Source organism: Gymnodraco acuticeps, unplaced genomic scaffold, assembly GCF_902827175.1.
Source record: "Gymnodraco acuticeps unplaced genomic scaffold, fGymAcu1.1, whole genome shotgun sequence".
In the NCBI taxonomy this organism is placed as follows: Eukaryota; Metazoa; Chordata; class Actinopteri; order Perciformes; family Bathydraconidae; genus Gymnodraco; species Gymnodraco acuticeps.
In genome coordinates, this window is record NW_022990502.1 from 1,079,080 (window position 1) to 1,097,644 (window position 18,565).

Sequence of the window (18,565 nt, forward strand, 5' to 3'; positions counted from 1 at the left end):
TGGAAGAACAACACCCCTCCTCCCTGCAGCGAGGGGGATTAGGCAGATTCAACACAAACACATGTATTTAAAGTGTGAGGAATACAGCAGCATGTTTTCCTCCAGTCTGACGCCTTGGTTGGGATGGGATCAGTGCTGATGATGTGTTTTATTTTGGGGTTGCCTGGCTGTTAGTGCACACAGGGGCCAGACAGGCAGTGACAGGTCCTGTGTTCCTGGTGCAGAGTGTGTTCATGTGCAGGTCTGATGTGGACGCTGAGTCTAAGAGACAAACAGTGTATCTGGGCATAAAGCCTGGCTCGCCTGCTACAGTATTTGAACATAAATGGGCCACGCTAGATTCAAACAGTCACATGGCAGCGGATGTCACTGCATTTCAATTCCCACATATAATGCAAATGTGACTTTCTTATCACAACACTGTGCCTGAAAAACACAACAGGGATGTGTGTTTGCTGAAGACTCAAAATTGAAATACAGTTTTGTGTTTATGGTACCTTCATGTTCAGGATTTTTGACTATTTTAATATCAAGTCACCTTATTATCCCAAATAAAATATATTTACAATACTATGTCGAGGAGGGCTTTAGATGTTACATATTAATCCACAGCCTCCTCCTGTGTGTCTTGGATGGAGGTGAACTCATGCAGGGGGGCTGTGGATGTCTGACATGGCCGCTGTTTGATGCCCCCTGGTGCATTAGGGGGGTTGCTGCTTATAGCTGTCAAGGTCAATTAATGAATGCAGGGGTTAGGCTGTCAGGATCCCCACAATGCCCCCAGGTCTCATAAATTATCCAGAAAAACACATTAAAATACAGGATCTGAACTCCTGCAATTAAGATATTTTAGCATGTATTTCCCTCAGCAAAGCGTACACTGTATCCAGTCAGGTGAAGCCTACATCACTCCCTCTCCCTCCATCCCTCCCCCTTCTGCATCCATCCTCCAGCCTGCTACACCACAGCAGCACCAGCAAATCATAGAAAGGAGGTCCTGCATGGGCTAATTCTCTCTAGCTTGTGGTATTGTATAGTTTTCCCTGTTGTTAACGTGGGCCACCTTGATCCTCCACCTCTGTGTTGAAACAAAAGACACTTTTTTTAAAACCAGAGGCTCAGCTGTGCGCCCCTCACCCCTGCACCTTTAAGGCAATGGAGAGCGAGAGAGTCGGCTGCGGAGTAGGAGGCGAGGGTTTATTCCACAGTGCTCTGAGGCAGGGCAGCTTTTAAGCGCATGGACCAGTGTGCGCAGTTTGTGTGTGCGGCTGCGGGGGGAAGATGCGTGTGCTTGTTGCTCGCCGGACGGAGAGAGGCGGCGAAGAGAGAATGAGTTTCCAGCGCAGCTAACAATCAAATCCAACTTTACGCATTTTATTCATTTACCTGAGAGGACATGTGTGTCTGTTTTCAGTGAATTTATTTATTTCATTTATTGATTATTTTTCCGATTTTGGAACCTTTTGGGTTTTTTTTTTGCTTTAAATTGTGGAGTTGGGTGTGCGCACAGGTAGTTTGTCCTATGCTTCTCCAGCCTCTGACTCAGCAGCAGCCGCGGCACAGCTCACCTGGACCGGAGCATACCGAGTCGAGATCCCTCATGTTCCAAGCAGAACAGCGCTCCGACACGGGGGGACGGCTGCGCTGAGGCCCGGCGCGGTGCGGTGCGGTGCGGTGCGGTCAGTCCAAAAATAAAGAAGCGGAGACGCACAGTTGTGGATCATACACTGTCTCCCGTACCAGCAGAAGGAAGAAGCTCAAACCTCCTCCTTTTCATCTCCTTCTTCCCAACGTGAAGGATTGAGAGGAAGAGAGGGAGAAAGAGAAACAGAGAGAGGGAGAGAGAGAGATTTGCAAGCTCCCCTTTCTTTCTTTCTTTCTTTCATTGCAATTGACTTGTTGAAGAAATAAAAGGAAGAAATAACAAGAGGAAAGAGTGCGGGGAGAGAAGAAGAAAAAGCATAAGCTTGGATATTGAACGGAGCGGGGCATGTGGATATTGGCTCTTATCTTTTCCCAGTGCATCTTGAATGGTAGGTGATGCATTTGTGCACGTTAAACTTCAGGTGCAGGTTAATTACGCCACCAGACACAGTGTTCACATAATATCACAAATAGCTTTTAAGCATTTGCACATTGGAGATATTGATTTTTTTTGTCCTGGAAAATTGGACGGAACAGGCTGTTGCTGTGTCCTGCACACACTGCGGCTCTTTACTTCAATCCACATTAACCTTTATTAAAATGAAGGTTGTGGACGTGTTACCACTCAGTTTCCACATTTAAGATTAGCCTTTTATCAAATAGAGCGAGGGAGAAATACACACACACCACACACACACACACACACACACACACACACACACACACACACACACACACACACACACACACACACACACACACACCACACACACACACACACACACACACACACACACACACACACACACACAGAGGGAGAGGAGCAATGTAGGTTGAGCGTTAGGTGCAGCCTGCACTGCATGAGGAACAGGACATTTTGTATGTGTTTGTTATTTGTTTTCCTAATGATTTGTTTGGAAATGATATGACCCGAAATGAAACGTCTTAATTATTTGGTTTTATTCTCAGTTTGTACAATTAAGCATTATTAATTGCTTCCTATCAAACTGCATTGGGCCTCAGTCTGGGTGCATTATCCGACAGCATTTTGAGATGCTCAAATTGCATATTAATAAGTTTACCTTTCACCGTGTCCCACAGTTGAATTATTACAAATGATTCATTTGTGAATAATTGTGTGTAACAAATAGCATGTTACACCTGGTGCATTCACCGTTTGTTTAAATCTCAAACCTGCCTGTAAATTAGATTCAAACTGAAAACAAAATGCACTAATGAAACTAAAATCATTTCTTTTTAGACAACAGAATTACATTTCAAATCCCAAATTCACCAAACTAACACTTTTGCTAATAAAAAAATGTACTTTATTTACATGCATGCTATAATATGTAAAGTGGGCCTTCATGAATTTGTAATTTAAAGTATGGAATAACTTGGAGATTGCATGTTTGCATGCTTTCTGTTGGATCTGTCGAGCGTCTTCTAGAAAAAGGATTAAATAGGTTGACTGTGCTTTTTCTCTGTCAATGCACCCGCCATATTAGAAGCAAAGACATGGATTCATTTTGGATTGGAAATAAAAGACAAGTCCTTATCACCCTTTGCCCAAGTGCACATCACGCAAAATGCATTCAAATCCTATTTTGTGCACAGGGAAATCCTCAAAAGGTAGGTGTGGAAGGTGATTTTTTTTTTTTACAGCGAATACAAGAAGGGTGTGTGAGGAAGGGGGGCAGTAAGGAGGACAGGGGGCTATGGGGTAGGGGGGGTGGCTCTGTGCGTGTGTTGGGGGGCATAAATCAGCTCGAAAGAAAATTGGTGTATTTAGAATATCTTTTGAAAGACGTAGACGAAGGAAAAAGGGGGGTTAAGAAAAAATCCTAAGTGGACACAATGTGAGAGTAGAGGGCGATGCGTCAAGCGAAGATGACAGGAAAACCATTTTGTGGCCATGCTGAAGGGTTCCTTGAAGGCAGTGCTTATTTATAGGAGAGAATGGAGTCAAAGCAGTGACGGTAGCGTACCAAAGACCCTTTCTTTAGTTGACGAGAGACCATTTCGAGAAACAGACGATGTCCGTTTCAAATCTCACTCAATGATGTTGCTTTTGAATGGCTCGCTCAGTCTCTTTGGTCCAGGCAACAGCACTGCAAAATGGCTGCTGCTGTAGACATCTACATGGAAACTTTGAATGGCAGCACAGCACTTGTTATTGTGATGAACGCTGCGTTTGTGGTCGCTGCTGATGCGGTGCCATTCATATCGACAGACCGGGCTTATTTGACACTGACCTTTTCTATTGATTCCGAGAATCAAATGTTGTTTTTGTGGCAGCAATTAGAATTACCCAGAGTGCATCGGCCTATGACAATCCCCTCTTTGTAATGTTCCTCTTTCTATTCCATGCTAAATTGACTGAATAAAAGGGCAGTGATTGTTGATCTTAGACGCTTTTCTCTCAGTTGCACATTTGTTTTCCCCGAACAGACCTGCAAAGATTAGTCTTAATGAGCAGTTGCATCAGAACCTCTTCAGGACAGGGGGATGGAGCTTCCTGAAATCAGGGCTTTTAGAGCTCTGGTCCAGTGCTGAGGTTGTCTCTATGGAGACCTAATGAGTGCTGCAGTGTGGGCTTTGGGCTAGAGCAGCACCGCACTCTGTTCAGGTGACCCTAATGCTGCACTCTTTCCACATAATAACAGTTACTTGGGAATAATCCCTTTATATGCTGTTTATTTGTTCATTGATATTTGCATATGCATGGACAAAACTGAAACATTGACTTTGATTACATTTATTATGTCAACACATTTCCCATAACTGTATTAGGTTAGTTGAAATATTAAGTTGAACCTAATGTTTTTTTATTAAAACTCAATATTATTTACTTTCAGCTAACCAACGTTTCAGTTTTTTCAGTGAGTCTTTAGGAGATTAAAACCACAACCTTGCAGTGGTCATGTATGAATAGAATCATCTGCACTTTTGCTCTGAATTATGGGACACATTTGCCAGCTCATCTACAGTAGATATAAACATGTCAGCGCTGTACAGAGTAAAATCTGCTGTAGAGTTCACTTCAGTGGTGCTTGAGCTTTTAAAGTGCCCTTGCAGAAGTGTCTATTAAAACCTAAATGGAACGGGGACAACATATTCCAGTTATGAAGAGATAAATTGGGGAAGTGGCATAATGTTGTTTTTGCTCTGCTGCGCCAGGGGGGGGGGTGGGAATCTGACAAATGCTCAATTGGACACTAATAAGCTGTATAAATACACAGCGGCGCTCCTGCATTGGCTCTTAGTATCACTCTGTGCATGTGTATTTTTAGATTTCTGTTTAGGATGACGAGGGGCTGCTGGAGAAAAGGTTCCTCCGCTTATTAAAAGATCAGCGTTTTCATTAGGACTTGATTCAGACATCAAACATGATTAATGAAGGAGCACAGTTTAGTTTCCTCGTACAAATCATCTTAGCAACAAGCTAAGCCAGCGGCTAGCAGCTAATGGTGCTAACATAAAGAACAGAAGCGCTGAACTAACGGTGTTACCTGAGGGGGAATCGGAAGGGGGTCATTGAGCTTGAACACTGTTGGTTAGCGGTAACCACTGAGCGCAGTGCAGAGAGGCGGCTATTAGCTTGCTAATGTGAACCATAGACTGCACGTGTCCTCGGCTATTAACCAGAAAACAGAAAAGCTGAGATTACAACACTCTTAGGGATAAAACACCCTCTCTGCTCATGTATACATTTCTTCACTACACTCAAAGATATAATGTTAAATTAGCTTACATAATAAACCAATATCAACCGGTTAACTATGTTGAATAATTGGGAAAAATACTAGAAATCTAAATAGTACTTCTTAAATGTAAGCAAATCTCACCAAACCATCCTTTTTCAATGCTACATTATACAATGATGTTCAATCTACCTATGTTATGTTTTATTTCTTAACTCCAATTATGCTAAATACAGTTATGTTGAATTTACTAAACGAAAATGTGTTGTATTTACTTGCCCTATCACTTTGACTAATTCAAATGAACACACATAATTTACTTCAACTGATGTTAATGCAGGTTTTAAAGGTAGACAGTGAAGTATCTGTATGTGCTTGCTTTATTATTCATGCTCTGAATGTAACTTAAGAATCTTTAAAGTCCAAAGTTTACTTTGTTAAAATTCAACCAAAGCCACAGTCTTTCCCTAACCTCAACCAAAGTGCTTTTGTTACCTCAACCTATCCCATTGAGGATGTAGACCCTAACATCCTCTTTGACTGCTATAGTATAGTTATTTGTCTTTTTCAACCATGCATGAAACACTATTATCTCAAAAAGAAAGGAAATAATGTATGCCTTATCAGATAAATGTATTTCCACACAGAACAATCAGTAGACAATATAAAACATTTACAAGCAACAACATCAAATTCATCAAAGTCAGTATAACACTGAAAATCAGAAAGACAAACTTGCAAGCACTCATCAACATACAAATACCAGCAGACCCCACTCACTCCAACGCGTTGCGAGAAAATGTAATTTCTTTCCAAAATGTGTTGGCCAAGTTAGCTTAACAGTTTCATAGTCATTTCCAGGAGACATGGGACATATTTAGCCTATTCTTCCTTCAAATGTCATATAAATGCCACCAAAATATATAAAAAGAAACTTTTAGTGAAACCTTAGTTTAGTCTTTAAGACAATCGCATTGTTTTGTCCCATTATCACCCGAGGAACAGTGCTGCTTAGAGGTTACATTAAGGCCAGTGGGAATGTAGGTCTGTGGAGACTGGTGTTCTCTGGTATCCATCTGTCACTTCTTGTATGCCAGGATGGGTTGACAGAGTCACGACAACACACGCTCTTCATCTGCACAGTAATATCAGCACACCGATGTAGGCCACTGGAAATACTCTGATTACTCTTGTTAAGTAAATAGAAGTCGTGTTTTTTTGTTGTTCTGAGCAGAGAAACTGCATTTAAAGGTGGGGTAGGTAAGTTTGAGAAACCGGCTCGAGATACACTTTTTGTTATATTCCATGGAATGCTCTTAACATCCCGATAGCAATTAATATCTGAAGTGCTTTGACAAAAAATCCATAGAAAATGTCATCTGTGGAAGCTGTAAAAAGCACGACCAATCATCTGAGCCGGCCCGGCTAAAGTAACTGGATGGCCTACCTGCCTGTCAGCCTTCCATCTGTGCACAAACTTATCTCGTGCCCTCATTGGTCATGTGCGCGTTCGTGTGTGTTGGAGGAGGGGCTCTGTAAGGAAGTGGCAGATTTTCTCCGGCTGTGTATATTTCTAGCGCACTCGAGCTGGTTTCTCCAAAATTACCTACCCCACCTTTAATGCTGCTAGAATATTCTTACATTCATTTAACCCATATTCTTTAGCTTTAGGCTACATTATGTTATGATAATTGACATTTAATTATAAAGCAACGCTTGAATACATTTTTGTATTGACTTTATCCAGTCACTTGAAGGTGTTTACGGAAATTTTAGATGTTTATATTATCGAGACTAAGAATTCAGATTATGAAAAAGGACTAAGATTCAAAGGTATAAGTGTCATGCTGTTTTCAGGGCCTCTCTAATCACACCAGGATGTGTCAATGGCATCAGGTCAGGGTTTTGTGTCGCTCCAATGTTTGTGCTTGTGCCTTAGCTGGGCTGTTCAGACCAGAGTAGGCTCAAGCATATGTTAATGGCTGCACATTGAACTGTTAAAGGTTTCATTTAACCCAGACCAGAATGCTTAAGGAGATGATAGTGTGTAGTGAGGCAGAAAAAGAGGAGGCAGAGAGGGGGCCGAGGGACACAGTCAGCTTGTGTAATGTGGAATCTAAAGCTCTAAAAATCATATCAAATCAGCCGCTTCTCCATGCAGAAACAGCCCTATAGTCGCCACATCCAGTATTGTATCATATGTTGGATACTGATTAAATCTCACCATTCTCTATTACATATCCAGTAGCCTTTATTTAACCAGGTGAAGCCCCTTGAGATCAACAGATCTCTTTTTCAAGGGTGACCTGCAGGACATTAGTTACACATGTAACATAAAAACAACAGAACAACAATAAGGAAAAATACCCAGCTTTTCCTCCTCAGTGCTACAATCTGTGTCCGTATGTATGTGTGATTAAATGATACAAAAAAAGCTGACATTAGAACTCAATGATTATGTATTTAATGTCAGGAAAATATGAAGTTGAATTTAATCAGATCAAGAACATTTTGGTTTGGAATAATGTTCTGGGATTCATAGAAAAACAGATATTACAACAGATATTATGAAAAGCTAGTGAATGTTGTATAGATAATAAGACAACAAATTAATGTTCTGTGTGTTTTCCAGGTCATATCAATGTCAGAATAACGGATTAATGTCTTGGTAAGTTGTCAGCAGTGACTGAATTAGCATCCAAACGCAGTGATAACACTTTGTTTTTGGTTTATTTTTACCTTTGCTATTCTAATGAGGCAATACTCACTGATACATTACTACAATTTAGGGGGATAAGCTAAACTGACCCACTGCTAATATTCCACAGCAGAGGAGCCTCTGTAAAATGTAGTTTAGACTGAGCTCAGCACAGAACGCATACATGTTATCAGTGTTGCAGTCAGCCCCCCTTCCCCTCCTGAGAAAGGCAGTCATAATAAAGACAGACATGCAAAGAGCTTTGTTGTGTTCACACCAGTTACAACAGAGATCTGCTGTCAGGTATGAACATATTAAAAGCCAGAGGCAATACATGTAGGAGGAAGTATCAGGGGGCTTCCTCTAAAGTTGTCTGCGCATTATGCCTTATGTTCATACACATTTGCAATCATAATTTATGTTTACTGGCACGGTGACATTCACAAAGTGTTTACCTTAATCCACAGATCATGGTTTCTGTAGAGTCCTACATTGACCAATATTTCGACCAGCATACATTTTTTCTTTAATCTGACAAAAATAATTGTTAGCTTCCCAAATCATTATAATGATTTACTGTAGTTGCCTTGAGCAGAATGACAGTTTCCCCAGAGTTATGCATTGTTGACTTTGACCCTTCTATGTATTTTGATTGCTATTGCCTTGAATCTACAATATACCCCACTAGTGCACCTTTTGCATATGTTCAATGTGAATATTAGGACTCATTTAATATTTAGGTGCCCTTGAATTATCCTCAAACCTTGTTATGTATTGCAGAATGCTTTAGATAGATGCATTATGAATATTGTCCTTTGTAGAAAATGTTGAACACTGGGGTTAAAGACTCCTACAGAGAGGTGTCTTCCTAGCCCTCTTGGTATGGTTTATTTAGTGTCAAATCACTTACAGGTGACAGATTGTGTCTCATCTAACTTTGTGGTATATTTGTTCTGAGGCAAAAGGTATATTCTCATACAATTCTGTAAAATGTAGACTTTAACAGAGGGTCTGGTGTCCTTCTGAAACCAATGACATTTCAGATTCCTATAACTCCCCTCATAGAAGTAAAAAAAAAGAAGACATTGCATTGCAATGATTGCTGTTCTCAACATTTAATGTATTACCTTCCAACCCGTTTAAAGAATAACAACAAACAGAGATATAAGTGGGCAACAAGCATGGTAAACCAAAAATGTATGATCTAAAAAAAAATGTAAAGAACAAAACTTGAAGTTTGTTCATTGAAAACAAGACTTCAATCAATATATTTTCAATGCAAATTATTAATGCTCAGCTAATTCTGCAACAGTATCAAAGCGTTAGTCAAACACCAGAAGGCCCAACATGGTGCTCTACAGAGTCTGGCTTCTTTGGATGGAATATAAGGCATGAAAATACATTAAAAAAGATAAGATGTTGAAGAATTTGATGTAGCAATAATAAGGGATTTATTCTTTATGTGAAGAAAATAGAACACCAAAAATAAATCATGGCAATTTCTGTCCATTTCTTCCCCAGTGGCTCCCTACTGGACGTATTCATTAGGCATAACCAAACAACGCTGATTAGCATTCTGAATCCAGCTCTGTTCCACAGCCCGGAATGTGTAACATTTTCAAACATTCTGGCAAATGTTTCATTAAAGTGTTGCTAGCCCCCAGCTCCACTGCGCTCCAGTCTCCGCTCTATCAGGCCTTCCACAGAAGTGATTATGCTAATTGCTGTTTGATCAGATGATTAAATTATAATTTGATTAATCCCGGGCACTAAACGCTCTGAATACGTTGATGTGTATTTTGCTGCCTGGCAGTGTTTGCAGAGCCCCCTGCAGCAGGCTGTGTGATGCACACAGTCCAGGTAGGACAGGGAGGGATGGAAGGGTGCATTATGATCTGGAATACTGCTGCTAATAATCCTAGAAAACATGATGAGTGTTAAAGGATCACTCCTGTGTTTAGATTGAGTGCAGCTCTAATGCAGAGTGCTGCCATTTTCTTACCATTGGCTGTCTGTGTTGCTCTCAATTAACCGTGTATCCATCAGGGTGATTTATAAGGGTGCTGTATGGACAGGCTCCTGTAGGACTACATAACGAGGGCCCATGTACTGTATGCCCACTATAAGAGTCATGACTATTCTGGGATTCAAATCCCTGGATGGAGACACCTAAATTCACATATGTAATAGATTGGTGTTGTGTTTAAGGTGGGTTTATTTATATAGCACATTTCATGCATAGGCAATAAAACATAATAATTACGAACAAAATGAATTGAACAAAAATAGATAGATATTAAATAATAATAGAAATTGTAAGCAACAAAAGACCACTCTCTCCCGCAGTGGGGTTACTGAGCATTAAATACTCTCGCCTTAGAGGCAAATGGAAGGCTGAGGGGAGGGGATGCAGGGGTGGAGGCAGAGAGTGGAGGGGGGGGTGTCTGAGGCACAGGAGCATGGCTTTAGGCGGAAATGCAGTGCTGTCTAGTCATCTGACCCACAGTTCCATTTAACCCCAGGACTTTGATTTGCCCTCCACTGTCAACTGCTTATTCCGCCTCTTTGTTTCTCTTGTACAAATGGCTTTTATTTTCCCCACATGATGCAGAACAGCACTGCAATGGCTGCAAATTACAGATTCAACATATCAGACAACCTCTTCTTGTGAGTCCGATATTCTTTGAATCCATTTTTACTGCATTAGCCATAGGGTGTTTGTATAAACTTGATAATACAATGCATGTAAACCATCACTTTGTTACACCTTAATACTTCTCTATAAAGCCTTGTTAAGCCCCGAGCCTGTTTTTCAGGTCTCAGGCTCGAAAATGACATTCCCAGAACAAATGACCATATCTTCCCTTCTAAAAGGGTTACATTAATAATCTTTTTTCTCAAAGCAAGGTCACACCTGTGAGTTGGATGTAGAAGTGTCAGAATCAATATAGATGTTTTTATTTGAAAGTAAATTCAGATTGAACACAGTAAAAATGACTTATAGTGAAAAGCACCCTTGAATGATGGGATGGTAGACTAAAAGCTTTAGGAATCCAAACTACAACATATAATAAGTACCCTGTATCAAGATTGATGCAAAACAAGAGAAATTTGACCTTTTTAGAGAGATTTAGCACAAAAAAAACACTTCTGGTGTCATTTGGGTGGATTTGACCTATCTCTGGCCCCCCTTGGTCGATTTTGCTGATTGACATCTCTTTCTAACCGTCAGAGCCAATGGAATCGAGGGGAACTCCCACATACTCCTTATTTGATAATGTGTGTGTGTTAGACTGCCGCATAGCCAAGACCGGAAGCTGCGATAACTCTTGTGGCTACCATTAGCAGCTAACTTTTACTCTCCAATTTTTCCATAAAAATGGAATTATGGATTATTAAAAAAAAAAAATATTACCCAGAAACATTATCAACCTATGGATTAACCGATTCAGCCGCGTTTTTTCTCGTTTTAATGCCATTGAACACGTCTTTTGATCAGATTGACAGCTACGGTGAGACGATCTCCCGTAAAAGCTCCGTAAAGGTACGTGTTGTGATGTCTGTGTTTGCTTCCCCTGTCGCGAGTCCGGATCACTCAGTGATGATACTATATACCTACATAATCTGTGGAACCTCAGCTTTAATCGGATATCTTGTATGTGCAGCTACGATAAGTAATAAGGGTATCTTTTATCTTGAGTTCTGTGCCAAAGTGCGTTAGCATTTTTCGCTCAGGGGTCATTTAGATGCTTCTTATGAGACTTGTCTTTTGTTTTGGTAAAAATGGTTTGTATCGTCAGTTAGCTGAGATTATTCCCGTTAATCTGGTATAACATATTAATAGGTTCTTAAATATTAAGATCCCCTGAGACACAGTGTCGTGAAAAAAAAAAAAAGTACCCGCCGGCGGGCACCTTGGGGCTTAACAGAGAACATGTAATGTAAACCATGTAAACTTATACAGCGACAATATAAAAATGTTTAATCTAATATGTGTGTATGGACAACTAGTGTTGCAGGATACACACAACTTCAAAATAGTCTTTTGTATTACTTATCCTATTTATTGCATTCATTTTTTGTGATGCTAAAATCATTTAGTAGCCTACCGCATCCTTCTCTTTTGAAATAGAGGAGTAAATCAACAAAAATCTTAGGAAGAGCAATGCTTCCTCTCAAATTGTTGTTATTTTAAGAACTGCCCCTTAAAATAACTGGCTGGTTTCCATGTTCACCCTCCAATAATGTTTAAATAGACACACATCGGGCAGAAATGAACACACTTGAGTGCTAAATAAAGCCTTTAACTGAAAACAAACTGAACAGCAGCACTCTGGATTGTCTGTGCTTCTTCAGTCACGTGTCCGGCCTGTGGTTAGCTCACCATCCATGTTGCATTTGAGTTGCTATGTTTAGTCACCACTTGCCTTCAGTCAAGTTTATTTATAAAAAAAACTGTTTCTGAATCAAACACAAATAACATCTTACTGCTGGTTTTTCCTACCGTGGATTTTATGTTCAAGTCAAAAATAGGAAAGGACAAAACTGGCCATTGACTAAATTGGATTTTGATATTTAATTGATGTCCAATTTTTGTGAACAGGAAGATCAGCATTAGGGTTCCATAGCCCAGCTTTGCAGCAAATACAAGCCTTCGACCCTATTGGTTGGATCACGCACATGTTCAAACTTAACCTTTATTTATGCCTGCATCATTGTAACATGACAATATCTGTCCGCAGACATTTGAACACAATGCACAGTACTGAAACCTCCTCTGGGGTACTTCCTGCCACAGCAGGGGTCTCCAGGGGCACATGTTGCAACGAGAACACAAACAGACCAATGCATAGGATTTACTGTTTATAAAACAGCCCTTGACTTATAAGGAATTCACTTCTTCATAGTTCTTAAAGCCCCTCTTTTTCTTGTGTCCAAAGCTGAAGAACCATAACGATTCTGTTCTTAGAATTCCTTTTGCATTAAATTCTATGATGAGCGAGTTGGCATATTGTATGGCAGCCTTGTCAGTATTATTTGCATTTGAATGTGAATAGGTAGATGTTAGCATGTAATGTAAAAGTGCTGTGAGTCTGTTTCGTCTTCCTAACCTTCAATTACATTGTAAAATTGGAGGCGTCGTATTCACCTTTATATCTTCCTACCCTTTACTTACACTTTAAGCTGCTTGACCCTTTTCTTAAAGCTCAACACTGAATAACAGTACTGCACCCCAAAAGTACCAAGTAAACAATTACAGTGCGTGTTTCTTCTTTCCTCTGCAAATCCCAATTGTTACTCCCTTATGATGCTGTACCTATATGTAAGTACATATTACATTACGATTATAATAGAATGTATAAAGAAAGGCTGCAGAGCTGCCGTGAGGCTCAAAGTGGGCGGCTTCAACTGTCGCCATTTTAGCAACGCCTAACTCCCAGCTAATCCAAAAGTGGGCAAAGAAAGTGGGTGGAGCTTACGTGGGCCTATATGACGAATTAGAGCAGCCAGCTAGCTTCTAGCCACCTGAGATGGCCCCCACCTGTCACTCAAAGCGTCCACACCCTTTTTTTGTGAAACTTAAAGCCTTAATATTATTCCAACGGCTGACATATATGAATATTAACCCCTGTATAGATGTCATGATGGGGGGAATGAGCGGGACCACAGACCAGTTTCTGTGCTGTATATAATATGTAGATGATCTTCAAGCTGTCAGCCTTCCTCCTTCAGCTAATCTCGTGGTTCATCCCCTCCCTGCTGACTTTAATGTCCTCCTCTCGGCTCACCTGAAATCCACCTGCCTTCTCCTTCTCCCTGTCTGTCAGCTCAGTCAGAGTTTAACATTTAACTGAAACAGAAATAATGTTTCCCCAACCCTAATCCTAACCAACCAATTAGTTAAACTGTTTAAAATGTGCTGTGATTGTTACATACAACATTTTTTCAATGACTGTAGAACTGTTCTGACTATTGCTGAGTTACTGTATATGGGTGGCTGTTTTCAGGAGCTGGAGCAGCCTACAGCTCAAAGTATCCTTGAGCAAGATATCTTTCCCCAAATAGCTGTTGATGGCTGAGATGGGTGTGCCATCAGTGTTTGAGTGCGTAGGGATGTTTCTTGGCCCTGACGACTGCCAAAATCCACCAAAACGGTTTCTTTAAACTGCAGTACTTGTACAAATAGTCAACAACTATCTTGTTATAAAAGCAGCCATGCTAGCTGTTTTGTGAGGTTATACATAGACTCAAAATTGCTTAATACTAACATTGGCATGCTAACAATGAAAATGCTTGCATTGTGAAGTTTGTCAGGTATAATGTTGCTGTGTTCACCATCACAAGAGTCCAATATAAGAGATGTTTCAGCTATAGGGTACAAGTGGTTAGTCTGACAGACCAACATCGCAATCCTCAAGGCATCTAGCATGGCTTTAAACCCGCTTAAGGAGAAAAAGTGATTGTCATGGACACAAATATAATGCAGTGTAATGCGTCAGAGGACAATAGTGCAATTTCAATTCTAACAAGTGTAATGAATAGGTATGGGTATCGAGAAGCGGTACTAAGTCAGTACCGGTACCTGATTGGACGGTATTGGTATACCGTTTAGCCGCTGGTCAAACGGTGCTGCTATCGGTATATGAATTACGCTACTTCCTTAGTTTAAACAATTCTGGTTGGTTGGGAACCCTCATCCCGTGTGACCTATCCGGTTTGATTGCCACTCTGATTGGCCACTGTGAATGCCACTCGTCATCTCTCATAACAGCGCTCTTATTATTGTGAGACTCCCGGGGGCAGACCATAGGGGCCAACCCAGTCTCACAGCATTTCGTGTTATAGTCACGACATGTAATCTATTGATTCGTGTTCACCAACATGATTTTCCTCTTTTTTTCGTGTCACACAGAACAATTTTAAAAGCAATGTATTTCTATTGGTAGTGTGTTTCGTGCCTGCAGCACGTTTTTTTGTCCTGTCGGGTCGTGGAAGACCGGAAGCTGTGGGGTTCAGAAAAACATGTTCTTACTCAATATCAAGCCACGATTATTGTTTTTATTTTAAATCGTATAATGTCGGACTTTTTTTGCTGTCCGCGAGCAAAATGGGGCTCAGAGCCTCAGAATTCTGACATTTTTCAATCTTTTTTTCCTCCTAATTTGTTATTCTTTTCAAAATAACACACTGTTATTTACTCAACAATATCACACAATTATCCTTGTTTTTATTTATTTGTTTAATTCTATAATCTTTGGCTTTTTTGGCGTCCGTCAGGAACTGAATTTCAAAATAAAAATAACCGGAAACAGACGTAGAGCCTATAAGGGACATTTCGAGCATTATTGCGATACACACCCACTGAACTGATTACCCAAGATCCTCAGCTATGGTTTAAGTTCGGTGATTGGATGTTTTAGCCACCGTCATTTTATCTGCACAAACAACATATTCCATTGGTATAAATCTCATCACTGTACGACCAAAACTCACTGAACTAGAAGCCAGGAAAGAGCAAGAAGACAACTTCACTTTACGTAGCCATGATGATAATGATGTCTTACCTTTGCTGTTTTGTGATCAAAAGTTGTGTTCAAGGGCATACAAACGGTTATTCCAATGTCTCTGTGTAACTTTAAAATGATTACTGAAAATCCATCATTATAATTATAAATAATAAATAATGAACGCAATAAAGATTATAATAGTTAGCCGACCGGAGCCTCCGGTTTAGGAGGTGCGCACGCAGTGTCTCGTTTTAACTGAATAATGGTCATGTTTACATGGATTTATGAACTGCCCCTAATAACCGCCCGCCTTCCAGAGACACACTGTCAAACACACTCATACCTGCTTCGTATGACATTGAAAAAGTTACATTAAATAATAAATACAAATAAATTACAATAACATGACTGTTGTTTAATCTTCACATCTTGTAATCATGTCTATAATTTTGAGCACCAAATTATTGAAAAGTATCGAAAAATACCCGTATCAATAAGCAGTATCGGTATCGATAAAATCCTAACGATACCCATCCCTAGTAATGAAGCATTATACATGTCTCATATTGATGTTGTACCTCTCTTCTTTGACTCAATAGCTTTGCATATTGGCTTCATAGCAGCAACTAGAGTTTGTTAACTCACTCAAAATGTTTCTTTTTCACTCCTTAGTCATCTCTCTTTTATTTCTCTAACCCTCTGTCCCAGTGGATTTGCAGTATTTGTCCATTTAGACCTTGACGATATAACTGATTAGGGTCTTCAAAGTAGTGGGAACTCCCTCCTCTCCTGTTGGCGCTCATGTAAATGAGCGTTCATATGCATCAACCAACCCACTCCACGCTGACTCTCGTCTCGCCCTCCAGAGAGTTGACATCAGAGGAGGGTATCATTGGTTTTACATAGCGGCTGCATGGCACTGAGCGCACTGCTTAACATTATTCATGAGGGCAAAATGGAAGCAGGTGATTTGGGGAGAGGAGACCCTGTTCTCCAATCTGTGCATCTCGGATCTGCGCTGCACTTCTCTTTACTGATTATTGTGTAAGCCCCTAGGGCAGGAGAGGAAGGGGTAAAGGGGGGTTTGGATGCTTACTCACTGTCATCATGAGGCCGTCCTGTCCTCCACCCCTCACTATCCCTCCCTCTTTTGCAATCCCCCTGCTCCAACCCCCCTCCCCTCCCTAGGCGTCTCTGCAGAGCTCTGCCTTAATTACCTGCATGGCCTGCCATGAGCTGTCAGTGTGGCTCAGTGCCTGTTTTCCCCAGTAGAGTTGCCCTAATGTTTAGATGCCCTGGTGTCCACTGTAGCACCACAGAGATCTCCTGGTGCCGGCCACACTGTGGCTGAGAGCCAATTGGACTGCAATGTTTAAATACATTAGCTGCTTCAGGCAGGGCAGATCATTTGATGTGAGAAAATCAAGAGACAAAAGCTTTATATCAGAATGTTGTTGCAGTCATCCAGGGCATTATGAGACAATGTGAAGCATCCATGAGTTTTTTGCCATCTCAACATTTAAACAAGAGGCTCCATTCATCTAAGGTTGATTAATGGTGTTTGGTTGAGGTAAACACAGGCCTGGCAAAAAGCCCTGACACATCAGTCATCAGCGGGCTAATGCACAGGCCTGTTAATGTTGTGTGTTAGTGGGACCTGTATTGATCAGGCATTTACTTAAATAAATTGCCTGGGTTATTTGGAAGCGACTGCTGACATTGTAAGAACGGAGGTTCACGGGTCTTACTGAACATGTAATATTGGGGAAAGGCTTGCTTGGAATATTATGAAGTATCTTTGCAGCCTGTTCTCCCAGCATTCTCTGTAATGTTGGCAGATTAACCCAGCAGCATTACTGCCTGCATCGACTCCTCACTGTCTCAGCTGTCAGCCGGAGACTGTGTCAGCCTCTCTGTTAGTGGGCTACCAGACATTAGCGCTCATCCCCCCACATCCCTCTGACACGCCCGCCTGGACTCTCCTTGACCGAGGCTCGCCTAGTGCCCTTGAGCTCCGACAGCAGAGGTTCCGCAATGGGAGCATTGCATTAGGATTCACCTGCAATCCACAGTTAGAGGCTTCAGCAGGCCCTTCCACCAAAGGGTGCTGACATCTGGGACTGTGCCAAGCATTATTTGAACCGGCAGGAAAAAGGGACCCACTTCACAAACCACACAGGACGGCCCCTTCTTGCTCCTCCTCTGAGCTTTCCTAAGACTAAAAACAAAATAAAAGAGAGAATGCATCTATTATACATGTTTGATTCATAATTGAACAATATCACCTTTTCCTTTTTATGGTTTTGGCTCGGGGAGAACTGACTTAGAATAAGATGGGCTCTGACATAGCTAGTGAGTTAGTGTGTGTGTGTGTGGGGGGGGGGGGTCATGATAGGCATGGGAGTGTGTTGGTGTAATATTGTGTGTGTGATGCTGACAAAAATAACTAAGATATAATGACTTTAAGGATTTGTACAATTTGTTCATTTGAGGACAAAACTGTCTTCATCAAAAGTCTCAGGAACAGGAAGGAACATTTGATAAAAGGGAACAAGAAACAGCACAATCATAGTTTTCAAAAAGCAGTTGCAACATCTTAAGAAGATCATTCATTTTAAAGTAAAATCAACAAGAGAGGCAGAAATCCTTTGAGATTCTGACCAAAGCCTTGCAGGCTTTAATCTGCAGGCTGACTATCGATAGGCTGCACATACATCTGTAATCTCTGTTTCTACATTCATCCGGTTCCCAGTTAAACAATAAATCCTCCAAAATGTGCCTCTTCTGTCTGCAACAAAAACAGTCTGTTACATTTCTCTGAGATGAGGATTTAAATGAGATTATTAATTAACAGTGCTTCACAAAAAAAAAAAGTGTGACGACCAACAGCCAAATCATTATGATAAACTGGGTCGGTTTGTCTCGGGCAATTCTTTTGCAACCAAATCTTCATATAAAATACCTCCAAAGTACAAATTCTGGTAACATACTGCAAGGAGTGTCTGCCATTG

General features: G+C 40.9%; 1 protein-coding gene across 4 annotated transcripts in view; it reads left to right on the plus strand.

Annotated features, from left to right (window-relative positions):
- The first annotated feature begins 996 nt into the window (after window positions 1-996).
- dscama (Down syndrome cell adhesion molecule a) overlaps window positions 997-18,565 on the plus strand; it is a 99,498-nt gene continuing 81,929 nt past the window's right edge. For 2 of the 4 annotated variants that reach the window (XR_004570072.1, XM_034226857.1), the window contains exon 1: window positions 997-2,033. Coding sequence is in view for 3 of the 4 variants with exons in the window: in XM_034226857.1 (XP_034082748.1) it covers window positions 1,991-2,033 (43 nt within the window). In the remaining variant the exon portion in view is untranslated. The remainder of the gene's footprint in view (window positions 2,034-18,565) is intronic. The other 2 variants (XM_034226855.1, XM_034226856.1) reach the window with 1 other exon arrangement.